Source organism: Nannospalax galili, unplaced genomic scaffold (genome assembly GCF_000622305.1).
Source record: "Nannospalax galili isolate Female #2095 unplaced genomic scaffold, S.galili_v1.0 scaffold641, whole genome shotgun sequence".
NCBI lineage: Eukaryota > Metazoa > Chordata > Mammalia > Rodentia > Spalacidae > Nannospalax > Nannospalax galili.
The window spans coordinates 66,097-85,586 of record NW_008345311.1 but is presented as its reverse complement, the minus strand read 5'-3'; the positions used below and the strand labels follow the sequence as shown (position 1 = coordinate 85,586).

Sequence of the window (19,490 nt, the reverse complement as noted above, 5' to 3'; positions counted from 1 at the left end):
TTAGATCACATGAAAGGCATGATAACAATAAAAATTATCATTTGGGATGATTTGCAGACTTTTGTTGTTGTTTAGATGAGAGCTCCTGTATCTCAGGCTGGCTTCAAACTTGCTATGTGATCCAGGCTAGTCTTGAATTTCTGAATCTCTTGCCTTCAACTCTCCAATACTAGGATTACAAGCATGTTCCACCATGCCCCAATTATGTGGTGCTGGGGATTGAACCCATGTCCTCAGGTATGCTAGTGAGGCATTCTACCAAGTAAGCTGCATCTCCAATGTCTACAGACTCTTTAAAAGTCTATCAACTTCATTATTTTTATTCCAGTAAAATGATCAACCTTTCAGTTCCTGATACAATTGATGAAAGAGCAATCAACAAGAAGAAACTTACACCTTTCATCATTCAGGTAAGCATTGCTCTCCATGCGCCCTTCCATGACACAGCGGTTTGAAATAGAGCTCATAGCCTCTGTATTCCGACTTTTCTCCTTTAACTCTTATAAAAACTCTGAGATGGAGATCCAGATTGTACATAATGAGCTGGGACTCAGAACGTCTTATAAGCTTGCTAGAAGTTCACATTGGCTCTAAGGTACAAGTACGTATCCAACTCTAAAGCCTTTTCATTGCATATGTTAAGGCACTGCTGAAATAAGCAAAACTATTTGAGCTCTTAATTAACTGGTGTGCTTAAAGAATGGAGCATCTTTGTTTCCCTTAAGTGAATATTACACTGCTAGCAAAATTCTCTCTGGCTAAAGGATTCCTTGAGATGTAGGGATTAGTAATTTCTAGAATTTGGAAGTATGCCAAACTGCTGGACTCTCATTTAGGCATTTTCAGAAATGTGACACTACTCCCATGGATGTATTTACTTTGGTCACTTGACATTTTCTTTTAGTACCAGCATAATTCAAAAGCAACTAAATAGAACTAACAAGTTACCTTCCTGTGGAATTCTGTGAAAAATAATACTAATGAGGCAGAGATTTGGTTTTGCCATGTTTGGTGTGAATCAAAGATGGATGGAATTAACGTCCTGTACTAATTTCTCACTTAAAGTTCATTTCAGTGAAGGGAAAAGAGGACTGGTAGGGGGAAGAAAAAAGGTCAAGAGTATATAATTTGAGTATCTTGCAGGAAAACTTGAACTTGGCGTTGAACTCTGCTTCTGCCATTGGGTGTCATGTTGTAAACATTGGTGCAGAAGATTTGCGGGCTGGAAAACCTCATCTGGTTTTGGGACTGCTTTGGCAGATTATTAAGATTGGCTTGTTCGCGGACATTGAATTAAGCAGGAATGAAGGTAATGAAACCCAGTCATTATTTTAAAAGTTGTTTATTGCTTATTTTTTCTCTTCACACAGACTGCCATGCTTTCACTGAATTGAGGTGAATAGGTGGTAGCTAAGAATTAACATAAGGTAATGCTATAGAGCTATTCAGGAAAACAGCCTAATTATAACTCTCTTCTTTGGTAATAGTGAACATTTGCATGACACATCAGATTTTATTTTACAAAAACCACAAAAACTGTAGAGGTTAAGCAATGTTCCAAGATCCCCAAACTTGGTATCCTTTCCTACTTGATCAATACAACCTCCACTCCAATGTCACTTTCAACTCTATTGTGCACTATGTCCCATTATTTTTAATACCCTTTATATTGTCTCACAAATTTAAGCCTTTTCCACAATCTTCTAACCCACTCATACCAGTTCTTTGGGGGTAGGGTTTATTTCATCTTACACTTCCAGATAACAGACCATCACTGAAGGAAGTCAGGGCAGGAACCTGAGGCAGGAACCTGGAGGCAGGAACTGAAGCAGAGACCATGGAGGAATGCTATTTATTAACTTGCTTCCGCTGGCTTGCTCAGCAACCTTTCTTATACAGCCCAGGCCCTGCTGCCTGCTGTTGCACATTTCTTGAACCAAAGTAAATGTCATCCTTTTTACAGTATATATATAATTTGTCTTTTTGAGACAGGGTCCCCCTATAGCCCCAGCTGGCCTGGAACTCACTATGTAGACCAGGCTGGCCTAGAACTCACAGAGATTCACCTGCCTCTGCCTCCCAAGTGCTAGGATTAAAGGCATGTGCCACAATGCCCAGCTACAGCTTAAATGATGATATTACACCATCATTGTATAGAATGTACACATATGTACAGTACAATTTTTATAGGAAGGGCTTCACCATCCACTATGAAGCTGAAAACGTTAAACAATATTCCAAACATTCTTATTACATTGCAGAAATCCCTAGAATCACCCTCTTAATCCTCAGTTAATTTTGTGGAAGAATATATTTGAAATTTTTAATATTTTCATATTTGCATAAGATATTTTTCTACTTTCAAAACATTATTGTACTTACACTTTCAATTCATTTCAAAAGTCCTATTATTTTAGTTTGTTTTTGCCTTCGTGATGCAGAGGATGAAAACCAAGGCCTCTTGCATGCTATACAAATATTCTATCACTGAACTATATATTGGTTCTTTGTTTTTCTTTTCAATTGCCATAGGGTTTACCTGTTCCCCAGCTTAGTCTCAAACTCCTGGGCATTCATACAACACCAACTGCCACAGTAGGAATAGAGCAAAATTACGGTAGACTGCAGCTAGAACCCACTACCCTGTCACTAGACTCAGAGAGTCTAATATTAGAGGACCCAGCAAGATGCATCTCCAATTTCTTGTCTTTTCCCGTACTCTTCTTACTATTTTTGGTATTGCTTTTATTTTTTACTCCTTTATTTCTCTTCTTACTTTTATCAAAATTTATCTATTTTTATTGGTTTTATGATCAAACTCTCAAGCTCCAGTGATCCACTCCCTCACCCTTTTGAGTAGCAGGGATCAGAGGTGTGTGCCACTGAGCCTGGCATGAGGTATTCTTTTAATTGAACAAAATTGTGAGGCTGAAAAAACAGCTCAGTGGTTAAGAGCACTTGGTTGCTCTTGAAGAGGACCCGGGTTCAGTTCCCAGCACCCAGATGGTGGCTCACAACCATCTGTAACTCCAGTTCAAGGGGATCTGACGCCCTAATCAGGCCTCCATGTGTACCAGAATGCATGTGGTTCAAATACATACATGCAGGAAAATTAATCATACACATAAAATTTTTAAATTTACATCTTTTTTTTTAATCTTTTTGAGGCAGGGTCTCTCTTTAGCCCCAGCTGGACATGAACTCAGGATGTAGACCAGGATGGCCTTGAACTCACAGAGATCCGCTTGCCTCTGTCTCCAAAGTGCTGGGGCTAAAGGTGTGAGCCACCACATTTGGCATAAATTTTACATCTTTTCTTAATAAATGGAATTATTCTCATGGCTGGCCTTCTTGACAACCATGCTCTTCTTGCTTAAAGAAGCAGGAGGCAAGGGAGAAAGCAAAATAAAATTACTTTAGTTCATGTAAAAAATGAGGTATGTAGAAACTGGGCTTTTTTATCCTTTGCAGTCAGTTGATTTGGTATAGACGAGGAGCAAAAGCTCTACAAAGGCTATGACGTTTTAATGTTTCTTAAATCCCTGAGTGCCATGATGCTAGGAATCCATCGAAAGTGAAGTTTTCCTGGTGGAGGAATTTCTTGGATCTCTGCAGAAATCCGTTTGTTTCAGTCATATTATTTTCTCATTTTACAAGAGATAATTATAAAATTATTACATAAGAACTTCGGAACTTTTTTTGTGATATTAGAGATTGAGCCAGTGCCTCAGGCATGCTAGGCAAGTGTTCTATCACTGTGCTGCAACCACAGCTCTTTGTCCAGTTTTTTATTGGGGTGGAGTTTGGCTATGTAACCGAAGATGCCATCCAACTTGAAATTATTCTTCCTTAGCCTTCCTAGTTCTGGGATTGCAGGAATGCGTTACCACACTCAGATCACTACATCTTTATAAAACAATGTTTACATTTAGATAGTTCTCCAATACCTATTGGAATATTTACTCTAAAAAAACTTGGCTTCAGTTGTAGGTGTGTAGCTCAGTGACAGAATCTGCGCTTTGCATGTGCAAGGATCCAGAGTGAATCCCCAGCACCACCAGAAAAATAAAAGCTTAGCTTCCTGTACATATTCACTTTAACAACACAAATGATTGAACCACCTTTGTATGCTGGAAACTATAGAAACATCTAAGATTGAATTTTCTTCCTTTCAAAATAGGTTTGACCCCTTAAGAATTCCTTGATTGGGGACTGGTGTTGCTGTAGTAGAGCACTTGCTTAGTGTATACAAGGCCCTGGGTTCAATCCTCAACAGCACGCACACACACGCACGCACACACACACACACACACACACACACACACGCAGTTGAATTGCTTAATTATACCTAAATATCGATACTTTACTAGGGTTTCTAGACTATATTTGCTGTGTATGTAGTGCTAGGGATAGTAACCAGAACCTTATGCTAAATAAACTGTTTTAATCAGAAGGTTAAGTAAGACATTCCCAATTTTTAAACATCTTTCCTGAAATCCCTCTTTTTCAAAGTATAAAGAAGACTTTATGTAAACGTATAACATAATAGAAAAATGGTAAACTTAAAATCTGCAACCTAATTTGGCATTAAAAAAATAAAGAATAAGGGGCTGGAGAAATGGCTCAGTGGTTAAGAATACTGACTATTTTTGCAGAAGACTGGGGTTCGAATCCCAGCACCCACGTGGCAGCTAACAGTTGTCCGTAACTCCAGTTTCAGCCTCTTCTGTCCTCCGTGGGCATTGCATGACATGGGTGCACTTACCTACATGCAGGCAATATGCACATACACATAAAATAAAAATGATAAATAAAAAGATTTAAAAATAAAATAAAAATAAAGAATAAAAGGATGTTATATTATGCAATTTATTGTTCATTCTTTTTAAAAATATTTTATTATTTTTATTTTATGTGTATGAGTGTTGTGCCTGCATGAAAGTGCGTGCACCCATGTCATACAATGCCCATGGAGGACAGAAGAGGCTGTTGGATCCACTGGAACTGGAGTTATGCACACTTGTTAGCTGCATGTGGGTGCTGGAATTCGAACCCAGGTCTTCTGCAAGAATAGTCAGTGTTCTTAACTGCTGAGCCATCTCTCCAGCCCTGATTATTGTGCATTCTTAAATATCACATGCATATTAATCTTTCTGTCAGATTCTGAGCATATTTGTGTGCTGTGTGCACATGTTAGTTTATGTGAGAATACACATGCACATGTATGCATGCAATGGAGGCCAAAGACATTGAATGTCTTCTTCAGTCTCTCTCCAACTTACTGTTTTTCTGTGTAGGTGTGTATTTGTTTTATATGTATGTTCATGTAGGTGGGTACCTGTGTGCTACAAATTCCCATGTATATGTGTGTAGAGACCAGAAGTCATTGGGTGTCTTCTTCAGTCACTCTCTACCTTAATTTTTGAAACAGAGTTTTTCACTGAGCCTGGACCCTACAAATTTGGGTATACTGACTGACCAGCAAGCCCCAGGGACCCTCCATCTCTATTTCTTCACCCCACTGCACCCAACCTTTACATGAGTGCTGGGGATGTGTGCTTAGTTCCTCAATCTTGCATTCTACCACCTAATTCATCTCCCCCGTCCTTACTTTATTTTTTGAGACTCAATCTCCCTTAACCTGGAGCTCACAGATTTGGCTAGATTGGCTAGCTAGTGAGCCCCAATGACCCTCCTATCTGCACCTCCCTGGCTTGAAGATTACAGGCCTCTACCACCATGTGTGGCTTTTTCACATAGTGCTGGGGATTGAACTCAGGCCCCTGTGCTTGCACAGCAAACACTTCTCTAACTGAGCCATCTCCCCATTGAGTATGAGTATCTTGAAACCAGAACTATGTCATACTAGATCTTGTATCTTTATCATAGAACAAAGTATCAAAAGACTAAGTGAACCCAGTTACAATGGAGCATGCCTGTAATCACAGCAATGGGACATGGAGGAAGGGCTATCATGAGTTTGAGGACAGCCTGGGCTTCTCTCAAAGTAATAAGTAAAAAATTGACAGTGACAGTGAACGTGACATAAGCACTATCCCATCATATACTGACTGAGGGAATTTTGTCTTTAAGCGTTGGCAGCTTTACTTCGAGATGGTGAGACTCTGGAGGAACTTATGAAATTGTCTCCAGAAGAGCTTCTGCTAAGATGGGCCAACTTTCATTTGGAAAACTCAGGTTGGCAAAAGATCAACAACTTCAGTGCTGACATCAAGGTAACTGTGCAAAGAGCCAGAACATTTGGGGGAAATATAATGGCTTAGGAGAGTTCATAGCATCTTGACAGAGGGGAGAATGATCACAATATTATATTAGTGAGCCTTGTTGCCTCTTGACCCTAATAACAGATTTTTACGTTTTTTGGACAGGGTATTGCGATGTACCCCAGGCTGTCTTGAGGATCACTACAGATGTGTGCCATTATGGCTAGATGATTTTTTTTTTCTTTTTGTCAGGATTCTATGTATCCCAAGCTGGTCTCAAATGTACTATTAAACCCAGGGTCTCGCACATGCTAGGCAAGCATTCTACCAACTGAGCTGCCTCCCCAGTCAGTTGAGGTTTTTTTCAGACAGAATCTCAGTTTGTAACCCAGGTTTGCCTACTGCTCACTGTGTGACCCAAGCTGACCTCAAACTTGAAATCTTCCTGCTCCTGTCTACTGAATGGTGAGATTATAGGCATATGCTATCATGCCTAGCATGAGCCACCATGCCCAGTAGAAACCATTTTTAGTGAAGTATCCTTTGAATATTTTTTAAAGCAAATAACACTTGCATTTGAGTAGCATGTGTGAGACCCTAGCTTCAGTCTCCAGCACTGTGAGAGAAGCTTGTTTCATTAAGTGTATTCTGATCCTAAAATGTTAAATGATATTTTACCAACTAAAGGTCTCTCTTATTAAGACTTTTGTCATTTCAGTTTATAATTAAACATATCACTATCATAGCAGATCTCTTCTCCACAACTTAATATATATTGTGCTTTTTAACGATATAAACTGTTCATTTTCTCTCTCCCTGTGCTTCCTGGATTTCTGCCCTCTACTCTTTCATGCTTGTTTTGTCTGTCAAGCTTATTGACTTCAGTAATTCAGTGAAGGTACAAAAACATTTATTAGCTTTTATTATATTGATGACATCAATAAATTGTAAAATAATACCTAAATCTGGTTTAAGATAGGTATAAAGCCAGATAGATTGTCTTTTCTGGAAAAAAAAAAAAAGATGTCTTAAATAAGAAGATAGTATCATATAGTTTCACAAAATCTGATGCAAATGTCTTTATATCAACATGGCAATAAGATGCAGTCATTTTTCATAAATGTTATCTCACTCATATCTTTAATTCATTTGTAGGATTCCAAAGCTTATTTCCATCTCCTCAATCAAATTGCACCAAAAGGACAAAAGGAAGGAGAACCACGGATAGATATTAATATGTCAGGTTTCAATGTAAGTATAGGTACTTTTTTGAGATCTACAGCCTTAGAAAATGGTGGTCTATGTCATAAATATCAAAATTTCTATGTAACTGCATATAGTTGTTTTGACCCCACACTCAAGTATTTTTTAAGTATGTGGTACATGCAACTCAGAGGGAAGAAACTATCTTAATTTTGATGATTTTTTAATTCTATACTGATGATTTTGGATTTTATGAATAACATAAAACATTCCAAGCAAGTAGGGGAAAATAAGGAGTAGAGGCTAGCCTTTCCCAAGTATTCGGATTATAACCACAATAATAGATTTAATGATTACATATTCATGGCTACATCCATAATGTTACTGTATTACAAGTGGTATGAATATGTTTACAAAATCTACCTGGGGGGCTGGTGGATTCACAGCAGTGAAGAACACTGACTGTTCTTGTAGAAGACCTGGCTTCAAATCCCAGCACCCACATGGCAGCTAACAACTGTCCGTAACTCCAGTTCCAGGGGATCCAACAGCCTCTTCTGCCCTCCACGGGCATGGCATGACACAGATGCATTTACATACATGCAGGCAATACACGAATACACATAAAATAAAAATAATAATAAATTTTAAAAAATTTTAAATCCACCTGGGCCAATCACTGTTAGGAACCTTGTTTCCTGGTTGTCACTGGTTTTGTTCAGTGACCTTGGGTAAGTTCATTCTCAAAATTGAATCTTACTTTGTCCATCCATAAAGGAGTTTAACTAGATAATTAAGTCCCATGTTTTTAGGATTTTATTTTCTTTATACCAAGTAGATGCAGAATATAGTCTCCTAATTAACAAAATGCACATATGTGTCCTATTAAGTAATTGGACTCAGCAGAAAGCATTGGCCAATTCAGTTTACATTACCCTTACCAGACTGAATTTGGGACTGACTTGTGTGCCTATATTTCAGTCTGAAAACTCCAAACACTTCAGTTCAGGTCATTGTTGGTAGAGGGGAAGGGCCAATCCATATATTAAAGGAACTGTTTGGGAGGGCTGTTCAGATGATCATATAGCTAGATAAAAGGCACCAGTGTATTAATGGGTGGATTCAGAGTCAAATATAACTCTTCTCTACTTAGCCATATCAGTTACTTCTCTTGTTGCTATGATGAAATACCTCACAGAAGCTAATTAAGGGAAGAAAATTTTATTAGGGCTCTCAGTTATGAAGGGAAACAGTCAGCTCATCATGGTGGGAAGACATGTCAGCAGGGATGTAAGGTGATTGGTCATATTGCATCAAAACTCAGGAAGCAGAGAAAGATAAATGCTGGTGTTCCGCTTGCTTTCTTTTTTTTCCTTTTTATTCAGTGCAGCAAATCCTCCTCCAGGGTATCTGATGCCCTATTCTGTCCTCTATAGGCACCTGCATGCATGAGCATGTGGGGGGGGAGAGAGAGAAAGAGAATAAAAGTAAATCTTTTTAAAGATGAAAGTATTCATATTTTTAAGTGAAAATTGAAGGCGTGTGGCTTTAAAAGATGAATAATACATTATCTTTTTAAAAGAATTTTTTAGTTTTCATTATATGGATGGGGGCAGTGTGAACATGAGTGCAGTTACCTGAGGAAATCAGAGACAATGGATCCCCCAGTAGCTGTAGGCAGCTACGAGCTAGTCATAGTGGTTGCTGGGAATGGAACTTGGGTTCTCTGGAAGAACAACTGCTCTTAACTGCTGAGCTATCTCTCCAGCACCACTTTATCTTTTTTTAATAATATATATCAAACTTAGCTTTTTTTTCTTAGCTTTTTGGCATGAGAGATATAATCCTAACTACTAAGTGTAGTAAGTTTTTAAACAAGCAATGTGGCACCATCTAATCAAAGTAAAGGTACCACATATCCTGAGCCTTTTTAAACATTCAAAACAATTTTGTAAGTACCATATGTTAGCTGAAAAAAAAGTAGAATCTTATACCCAGCCATTGATTATAGAGAAAATTTCCATATTTTTAGGATGGCCTTTTGAAAATGTCTTCTTTTGCTTCAACAGGAAACAGATGATTTGAAGAGAGCAGAGAGTATGCTTCAACAAGCAGACAAATTAGGTTGCAGGCAGTTCGTTACCCCAGCTGATGTTGTCAGTGGAAACCCCAAACTGAACCTAGCCTTTGTAGCAAACCTGTTTAATAAATACCCAGCACTAACTAAGCCTGAAAACCAGGACATTGATTGGACTTTATTAGAAGGTGGGTAACAGTTCCTCAAATTCTAATTGCTGGGCTATAGAGCAGAAATACAGAGACCACAGTGATGTCATAATTCTGAGTAAGTTGCTTTATCCACTTGACTTTCACAAGAATCTGCTATAGTAGATGCAGTGCTGAGTGATAACTGGCAGCTGCTGAGTGGAGATGGTGTTAGAAACAAATTTTGAAAATAAAAGTTTCTGGTCTGGGAGTATGACTTCAGTGCCAAAGCCCTTCTCTAACACATTGAGCACGGAGAAAAAAAGAAAAGTCCAGGGTCACCTAACATAATGCCAGTTAGTAAACAGGAGTTTTGTTTTAGTACTATACCTTTGTTTCTGGAAGGAAGGTTTCACTTGCTAGGGTGTTCCTATTTATTTTAAGACAAGTTATCATTTCTCAGGCTGGCCTCAGACTCACTATGCAGTCAAGAATGACCTTAAATTTCTGATCCTCCTGTATCCAAGTGCTAGGATTATAGGCATACACCATCATGCCCGGTTGATGGTGTGCTAAGGAGTGAACCCAGGATTTCATGCATGCTAGACAAACACTTTACCAACGGAGCTACATCCTTAGACTCTTGGAGATGGATTTTTGAGAGTGTTTCACCCTATCACCGAAGCTGGTCTAAAACTATGTATCACAGGATGCCTTCAAACTCACTGTGATCCTTAGTCTCATGAAGGCTATGGTTATAAACATGAGTCAACATGTCTGGCTAGACTACTTTTTAGCCTCTAACCAGAAAAATGCAAAGACGTATTTAATTTGACCTACGAATTTCAGTTATTATGTTTCATTTATCTATAGCAAGAGTGATAAAAAGTCAAATATAAACATATGGTAATTGTTAGCTCTGAATTAAAGCAGATAAAATAAATGAATACATGTGTTGATGCTCTCTGTATCTATTCAAGACATTTAGTGCATGAACACATTTTATCAATATTTTAATAGGAGAAACTCGTGAAGAAAGAACCTTCCGTAACTGGATGAATTCTCTTGGTGTTAACCCTCATGTAAACCATCTCTATGCGTAAGTCATCCTACTACTGTTATAAACAGTTATGAGGAACATGAGTGGAAACAACAGAAATAATGACAGCTCAAAAAAGTTTTCTGCAGTCTTTTGTGGCAATTAAAGCTTTGAATGATGATTTCCATCATCACTTTCCAAATAGACAGAAGCCCAATTCCTTTTTACCTTTTTACCTCTTAAGTGTGAAGGTTTTTATGATACCTTAGGGAACTGGTACTTTTTGTCTTTTCAACAGTCCAAGTAATACTTGTAGTGGACTGTCCATGATTCAGTGTGGTCTTTGGCTTTCTGCCTGGGCTGTTCTTTGCTCACATGTAACGGTTTACAACCTTACTACCTGCCATATACTATTATTTCTGCCTGGAATATTCTTAGACCACATAAAGGTATATAGGACTTATACCTTTATTTTATTCATTACACTAGACTATTCTTTGCCCACATGTAATGGTCCCTGTCCTGACTATATTCCATACCATCACTATCTTCCTACCTGTCATTCTCCAACCAAGAACTCTAGTTCTAGTTTTCCTCATTGCATTTACATATATGTTAAAATCATATTATTTGCTTATCCACATATTTATTATACATCTCTCTGAATTTCATGTAGGGACTAGGATATTCATGCTGTGTGTCCAGCCTTTATAGTAATGTTTTGTTGTTTTGGGGGGACTGGGGGAGGGGAGTATTTTGTTTTGTTTGTTTTTTTGTTTTGATTTTTTTTGAGACAGGGTTTACTGTGTAGCCATGAATGACCTGGAACCATGTAGACCAGTGTAGCCCTTGAAATCAAAGAGGTCCTCCTACCTGTATCTCCCAAATGCTGTGACTAAAAGCGTCCGCTACCATGCTTGGCCTCTATAACATTGTTTTGCTTACAATAAGCATACACACTTTTTAAGTGAACTGAATATTCTTAGCTCTGTTTTCAGCCAGACTGATAAAAAAAATGTGTAAGTCATGGGTATGGTGATGTTACAGATCTTGTTTGAAAGAAAAGTATTTAACTATTTTTAAACTACCTGAAAATACTGATGAAGTTGTCTTTTAAATTATTAGTGACCTGCAAGATGCCCTGGTAATCTTACAGTTATATGAACGAATTAAAGTTCCTGTGGACTGGAGTAAGGTTAATAAGCCTCCATACCCGAAGCTTGGAGCCAACATGAAAAAGGTAGAGAATATATTTCTTATAAACTATTTTTAATCTTGATTTCTTTCTTTTTTAAAGACTATATCTTTATTATTTTTAATTATTTGTATTCATGTGTGTCTGTGTATATGAGCTCATGAGTGAAGGTGCTGATGGAGGCACAAGGATGCTCTGGAGCTTGATTTACAGGGGGTTGCAAACTGAACTCGGGTCCTCTGCAACAATACACAGTCTTAACCCCTGAGCTACCTCTCCAGCCCTGTCTCCTTCATTTTATAAACTCTGGACCTGAAGTTTCTTCATAGGAACTACATTTTGATTTTGTGTAAATACTTAGTGTTACATCACACACACACACACACACACACACACACACAGGTGTGCAAATTGAACAAATGAAAATCTTTAACCATTCATTTACTTTGTGCAATTCCAGCTAGAAAACTGCAACTATGCTGTTGAATTAGGGAAGCATCCTGCTAAATTCTCCCTGGTTGGCATTGGAGGACAAGACCTGAATGACGGGAACCCAACCTTGACCTTAGCTTTAGTCTGGCAGCTGATGAGAAGGTACAGTACATAATGTTGGCTGTTTAAGCTTCATACTAATACAGGTCTATGAAGTGACCCATAGTAGAATTTTACTTTTTAAAACAATTCATTTAGTTCAATGAATACATTTCTGAGCTCATTATATTTAGACTCTGAAATAAATTTGCTATGGCTGCTGGGGGAGAGTCAGTTTTCTTCAGTAGTATGTTCCCCTCCCATTAGGTTGCAGTAGTACAACACATGCCTAGCATGCATGAGCACAATTCCCAGGCCCCCTGAGCAAATAAGCAACAGTTGTCAGAAGGCCAATATGGTGGCTCACACCTGTCACCTCAGCACCTAGGAGTCTGAGGCAGGAGAATGGCTAGTTTGATGCCAGCCTGGGTTACATAGTGAATTCCAGGATAACCTGAACTACAGACTAGGAACCTGCCTCAAACAAACCAAAAAGTTATCAGAAAAAATATGAACATCTAGTGGGGCGTGATGGCACATGTCTTTAATCTCAGCACATAAGGGGCAAAGCAGGATCTCTGTGAGATTGAAGCCAGCCTGATCTACATAGCTCTACGCCAGCTGGAGCCACAGGGAGATCCTGTTCTCACAAAAACAAAACAAACAAATGTATATGAACATCCACATGTATTCATTTGAAAAAGAAGATTTGGGCTGGCAAGATGGCTCAGCTGGTAAAAGTGTTTGCATGAAACCTGACAACCTGAAGTTCTATCTCCATAACCCTCATGGTGGATGGAGAGAACCAACTCCTGCAAGTTGTCCTCTGACCTCCACATACATATGCCATAGCACATATGTACCCACACAGATACATATCTACAAACATACATAAATAAATGTAATTTTAAAGGAAAATAAAGATCTATATATTTTAGATGGTATTTTTATTAATTCTTTGAGCATTTTACATGTGTACACAATGAATTTTGATCATAGTCACCTGCAATTCCTCCCCAACTCCTCCTGGATCCCTCTTCCACGTCATCCTCCCACCTTCATGTCCTATTTTTTAAATAACCCTCTGAGTCCAATGAATGCTACTCATATATGGATAGTATGGGATCATCCATTGGTGGGGACCATACCACTGAAGAAAACTGACGTTCCCCCAGCAGCCATCAATTGCCAATAGCTCCTCGGCTAGGAGTGGGGCCTCATAGGCTCATCACCCATTCATGCTAGAATGTGCACTGGCTTGATCTTGTGCAGACAACCACAGCTGCTGTGAGATCATGAGTGCACCAGCCGTGTCATGTCCAGTAAACACTTTCACAGCAGTCCTCCCTGACCTCTAGGTCTCTTACAATCTTTCTGCCTTTCTGGAAATGAACATCTCATAACTATTCATTATGACTAGTTCCAGCAAAACCAGTGAATTTCATGTCACCATCACTGCTGTAACAGTCCACATTTAAGCTGTGTGCACATGCTTGCATGTGTGCATGCTTGGGGTGGGGGGTGAAGGCCGCACACAGTGCCACAACACGCAGGTGGAATCTTTCTTCTTGTTTCTACTGCTTTGCTGTATATTCCAGGCTGGCAGTCTGTATTCTCCTGTGTCTGTCTCTCATCTCACCATAGGAGCATTGGGATTGTAGGTGCACACCACTGCATCAATTTTTTATGTGGATTCCGGAGCTTGAACTCATGTTGTCAGGACTGCAGAGCTAGTGCTTTCACCTCCTGAGCCATCTCCCAGTCAATATATTCTTTTAGTGTGTGTGGAGAGAGAGAGAGAGAGAGAGAGAGAGAGAGAGAGAGAGACCTGAGGATGACCTCAGGTATCATCCTCAGGAATGCATTCCACCTCCTTTGAGAAAGGGCCTTTTACTAGGACTTGACTATTCAGCTACATTGGCTGGCCAGTGAGCCCCAGGCATCCACCAGTCCACTTGTCCAACATTGTTACTACAAGTAAAAGTCACCACACCCAGGGTCTTTACGTAACTGCGTGGGATCAAACTCGGGTCCTCATATTTGTACCACAAGCTCTTCACTAGTTGAGCTATCTCCCCTACCCCTCCTTGATATATTCTTTTCACATAGTGTGACTCTCTTTTGATGAACTCTTTTTTTACTGTGTGTATGTATAATTTATGTGTGTGTGTATGATATGTGTGTGTGTGAGAGAGAGAGAGAGTACAGATGAGCTTCTACCACAGACTGAAGATGGATGTCAGAGGACAGCTTTTAGGAGTCAGTTTTCTTCTTCCATCATGGGACCTGGGAATTGAACTGAAATTGGGATACTTGAGCAGCAAGTACTTTTACCCACTGGGCAATCCTAACTGGGCCCATGAAATCTTTAGTCTAGATAAAATGTACATGAGACATTTGTCTGATATTTGCGTTCTTCTTCATGGAGTAGGTTGTGACCATTTCTTCTGCTGCTTCTCTTAGATATACCCTCAATGTCCTGGAGGATCTCGGAGAGGGTCAGAAAGCAAATGACGACATCATTGTAAATTGGGTGAACAGAACGTTGAGTGAAGCTGGAAAGTCAACTTCCATTCAGAGCTTTAAGGTGAGAATACTGCCTAATGTATATTAGGCTTGCTAGATAATGTCCATTAGTTGGAAGGGCAACCTTGACTTTATAAGAATTATTGTTGAGCTGATGGAAAGATTTTTCTTTCATGGGTCAAGTTTTCCTTTAAGTAGTTTTTGTAAAGAAGCAAGTGTTCATTTGTAAATATTGAAATTCTTACATTTGTCCTCTTTTTTTCTAATAGGACAAGACAATCAGCTCCAGTCTGGCAGTTGTGGATTTAATTGATGCCATCCAGCCGGGTTGCATTAACTATGACCTTGTGAAGAGTGGTAATCTTACAGAAGATGACAAGCACAATAATGCCAAGTAAGGGCGACTGCTGTGCTGGAGAAAGAGCACTGGCCTTGCAGCCAGATGCATCTGCACTATAGTTCAGGTTCTCCCACTCAATTATGCTGTCAATAATGCTAGGGAAAACTCTACTTTTTGAAGGTTTTGACATTATTTTCAATTGCTTTATTGAGATATAGTTCAGCAAATGTAAGTTTCACTCATTTACTCATTTAAGTATAAAGTAATGATTTCTGGAATATTTAATTATGCAACAATAATTTCTAGAATGTTCACAGTGTTCCATAATCACCATCATAATCAATTTTAGAACACTGTCATCATGTAAAAAAAGAACCTTCATAGCCACTAGTAGTCAGTATCCTATACACCCTTAGTGCCCAGCAAACACTTAACTTAATTTCTATCTCTATATTTAACTGTTCTTTTAAATTTTTTTGAGACAGGGTCTCACTATGCAACCCTGGTTGGACTGGAACTTCTGGTGTAAACCAGGCTGGCCTCAAACTCCCAGAAATCTGCAGGTCTCTGCCTTGAGAGCACTGGGATTAAAGGCATGTGCCACCTCACATAACTATTATTTTTGTCTATTCTTAACTCTGTTTTATTTCTCTACTATTTAACATTAATTGTATATACTTTCACCAACATCTTCCCATGTGTACCCCTTCACATAACTACTCAAACTCTGTCCTTTTATGCAAATAGCTTTTCAGAGCCCATTTAGAACACTGAAACATGATACAGCCTCTAATAAGAATGCAAAGCTGTCCTTTGCAACAGCATGGATGAACATGCAGACAATGTTAAGTGCCAGCCACAGAAAGACAAATAGGGCATGATCTTATTTTTTGTTGCTTTCTTTTTTGTTTTTGAGACAGGGTCTCTCACCTCTCACCACATAGCTCTGGCAGACCTGGAACTCGCTTATGGAGGCCAGGCTGACCTCAAACTCACAGAGATTCACCTGCCTCTGACTGCCAAGTACTGTGATTAAACTCATGTACTACTATGCCTGTAATAATACCATTTTTATGAAGGAAATATTCTTAATATTCTATTTATTATTTTTATTTTGTGTATGAGTGTATTGCCAGCATATGTGTAAGTACACCCAGGTGGTACAGTGCCCATGGAGGATAGAAGAGGGTGTCGGATCCCCTGGAACTAGACTTACGGATGGTTGTTAGCTCCTATGTGGGTGCTGCGATTCAAACCCAGGTCTTCTGCAAGAACAGCCAATGCTCTTAACTGCTGAGTCATCTCTCCAGCCCCATGAAGGAACGATTTTTAAACCTCAGGTTCAGGACAATAATATAGAGACAGTATTCACCTTAGAGGATTCATAAATGTAAATTTTAAAAATATATACATATATAATAGTCAGCAAGATGGCTCAGGAGATAAAGGCACTTGCTGCTAAGTCTGAAAATCTGAGTTCAACCCTTGGGACCCACATGGTAGAAGGAGTGACTCTATTCCCACAAGTTGTCCTGGGTCCTCCACACATGCACCATGGCTAGCATGCATCCCACACACCAAGACACATACAAAAGTGTAATTTTGAAATTTTGAAATCTTTTACTAGGAGTGATGGCAAGTATCTTCAGTGTTAGCACTTGGGAGGCAGAGGCAGGTGAATCTCTGAGTGAGAAACCAGCCTGATCTACATAGCAAATACCAGGCCTATCAGGCTACATAGTGAGACTCTGTCTCAAATAAAATTTAAATACTTTTAAAAGTTTATAAAGCCAAACATTGTAGCATTGTAAGTCCAGCTACTCTTCAAGCTAAGGCAGGAGGATTGCACATTCTAAACTGGCCTGGTCAAATTGGTAAGACTCCATCTCAAAAGTAAAAATCACAAAAAGGGATTAAGGATGCAGTTCAGTGGTAGATTATTTGTCAAGCATACATGAGGCACTCGGTTTCATCCTTACTACACCTTGCCCCTATTTATAAGAACCATGCATTTTGGGTGTAGTGACATATACCTATAATTTCAAGGCTCTAAAGGCTGAATAAGAAAGAATGAAGTTAGTCACAAAATTTTTTTGTCTTTGAAAAATATGTATTTCAGAAATGATGAAAGTTTAATATCCAGCCAGGTGTGGTGCACGCCTTTAATCCCAGCACTTGGGAGGCAGAAGCAGATGGATCTTTGTGAGTTCAAGGGCAGCCTGGTTTATATAATGAGTTCCAGGCCAGCTGGGGCTATAGGGAGACCCTGTCTCAAAATGACCAAAAAGAAAAGTTTAATAAGTTTAATATTCATGAAGATCCCTATTGCAATACACTGAATGTTTCCTGCATTTATTGATGTGTTCCTGTCAATTTTCCTAGCTAGACATATCAGTCCTTTCATCCCATCCTTTGTCTGCCCTTGGCCCAGGCACTCTTTCTATACCATATAGATGCTCCCCTCTTGCTTCAAGATTCAGAAGTACTCACTACATCTTCCTAAGCATGAGTGTTAACAGCTCGCATAACTTTGTATTCCATATCTCTAAGACCCCGTAATAGTGTTCATTAGCTTAAAAGTTGGGGTCTAGGAAATACGAATCCCTGAATTTTATCCCCAGTACCACAGCAGCAAAAGAAAAGTGTCAATTATCTCATTACCAATGCAAGGAAAATTTCAAAGTTGATTGTGCATCCAACCTTGGTAATAACACACAAACATTTCATTTTTGATATTTTATTTATCATTATTTATGTGTATGAGTGTATTGCCTACATGTATATAAAATGCACCAATGTCTTGCCATGCCCATAGAGGTCAGAAGAGGGTGTCAGAACTCCTGAAACTGGAGTTACTGACAGTTGTTAGCCACTATGTGGGTGCTAGGAATCGAACTGGGGTCCTCTTCGAAAGCAACCAGTGCTCTTAACCACTAAGCCATCTCTCCACTCCCTATATTTTCATTTTTATAGGAAGTCAGTGCTTTGAGCTTTCTCACTTCACATTGAAAGAAATGAGTAAATAAATATTATAAATTCACAACAATAATAGAGTACAAAAACACAGTATAACAAAGTCAATTCAAAGCCAAAATAAAGCAAAAAACAAAAGTGAGATCATCAGCTTGCTCTTTTGGTTTTTTCCCATTTATAGTATTTATTATATTATTCATATAAAACATGAGTAAATTTTTAAAACATGTTCTTGTACAAAACAGTCACAACCACAAGCTATAAAGTTTTCTCAGACAGCTTGAGGGTGAACATAGCTTTGTCTTAGACCTAATATCAATTGTGAGAGGCAAACATTCACTTTACTGTCAAACACAGTATTTTGTGGGATTCTATTCAACCAGAGTTTAAAATGATAGAAAAAAATAGTATGTAGTCTATTCATTTAAAATTTCAGTATTAACCATTTTGTTTCAGTTTTCAAGTCTCCTTGAGGCAAATCTGCATCAGATACATTTTGGGTTTTTTTTTAATTTTTTTTATTATTTTTATTTTATGTGTATTCTTGTATTGACTGCACGTAGGTAAGTACATCCATGTCAGACAAGGCCTGCAGAGGACAAAAGAGGCTGTCGGATCTCCTGGAACTGGAGTTATGGACAGTTGCTAGCCGCCATGTGGGTGCTGGGATTCGAACCTGAGTCTTCTGCAGGAGCAGTCAGTGTTCTTCACTGCTGAGCCATCTCTCCAGCCCCACATTTTGAGGGTTTTGTTGTTGTTGTTGTTGTTGTTTGTTTGTTTGTTTGTTTTTAGTTGAAAAATTTTAGATTTTATTTTTGTTTACTTAAGAAAAATATTTTATTTTTTCAGTATAATTACTTGTCTGAATTTCTACTCGCTCTTGCTAGTTAAGATACAAAAACTTAGGAGACTGGGAAGGTGGCTCAGCAGTTAAAAGCACTAACTGCTCTTGTAGAGGACCCAGGTTAACTTCCCAGCACTCACATGGCAGCTAACAACCTTCTAAAACTCCAGTCCAAGGTGATCCGACAACCTCTTCTGACCTCTGTGAGCACTGCACAGCAAAGATGCACTTATGTACATGCAAGCAATACACTCATACACATAAAATAAAATGGAAATAATAAAATATATATTTTACTTCCAATATTGATTTTTTATAATAATTTTTAATAACTACATGATTAGAAGAACCATTTCATTCTAGGTTTAACATATTCAGTAACACACTCCAGAGCAAGAGTGCATATCTTT

General features: G+C 38.7%; 1 protein-coding gene across 1 annotated transcript in view; it reads left to right on the top strand.

The window, feature by feature from the left end:
* The window catches only part of Pls3 (plastin 3), a gene marked incomplete in the record, with an annotated part of 117,716 nt that overhangs the window by 92,097 nt on the left and 6,129 nt on the right, over positions 1-19,490 (top strand). The window contains 10 exon segments of the mRNA XM_029567592.1: positions 329-410; positions 1,144-1,309; positions 6,094-6,236; positions 7,380-7,475; positions 9,497-9,692; positions 10,653-10,731; positions 11,797-11,911; positions 12,327-12,460; positions 14,861-14,984; positions 15,193-15,317. Coding sequence (XP_029423452.1) covers positions 329-410; positions 1,144-1,309; positions 6,094-6,236; positions 7,380-7,475; positions 9,497-9,692; positions 10,653-10,731; positions 11,797-11,911; positions 12,327-12,460; positions 14,861-14,984; positions 15,193-15,317 — 1,260 coding nt within the window.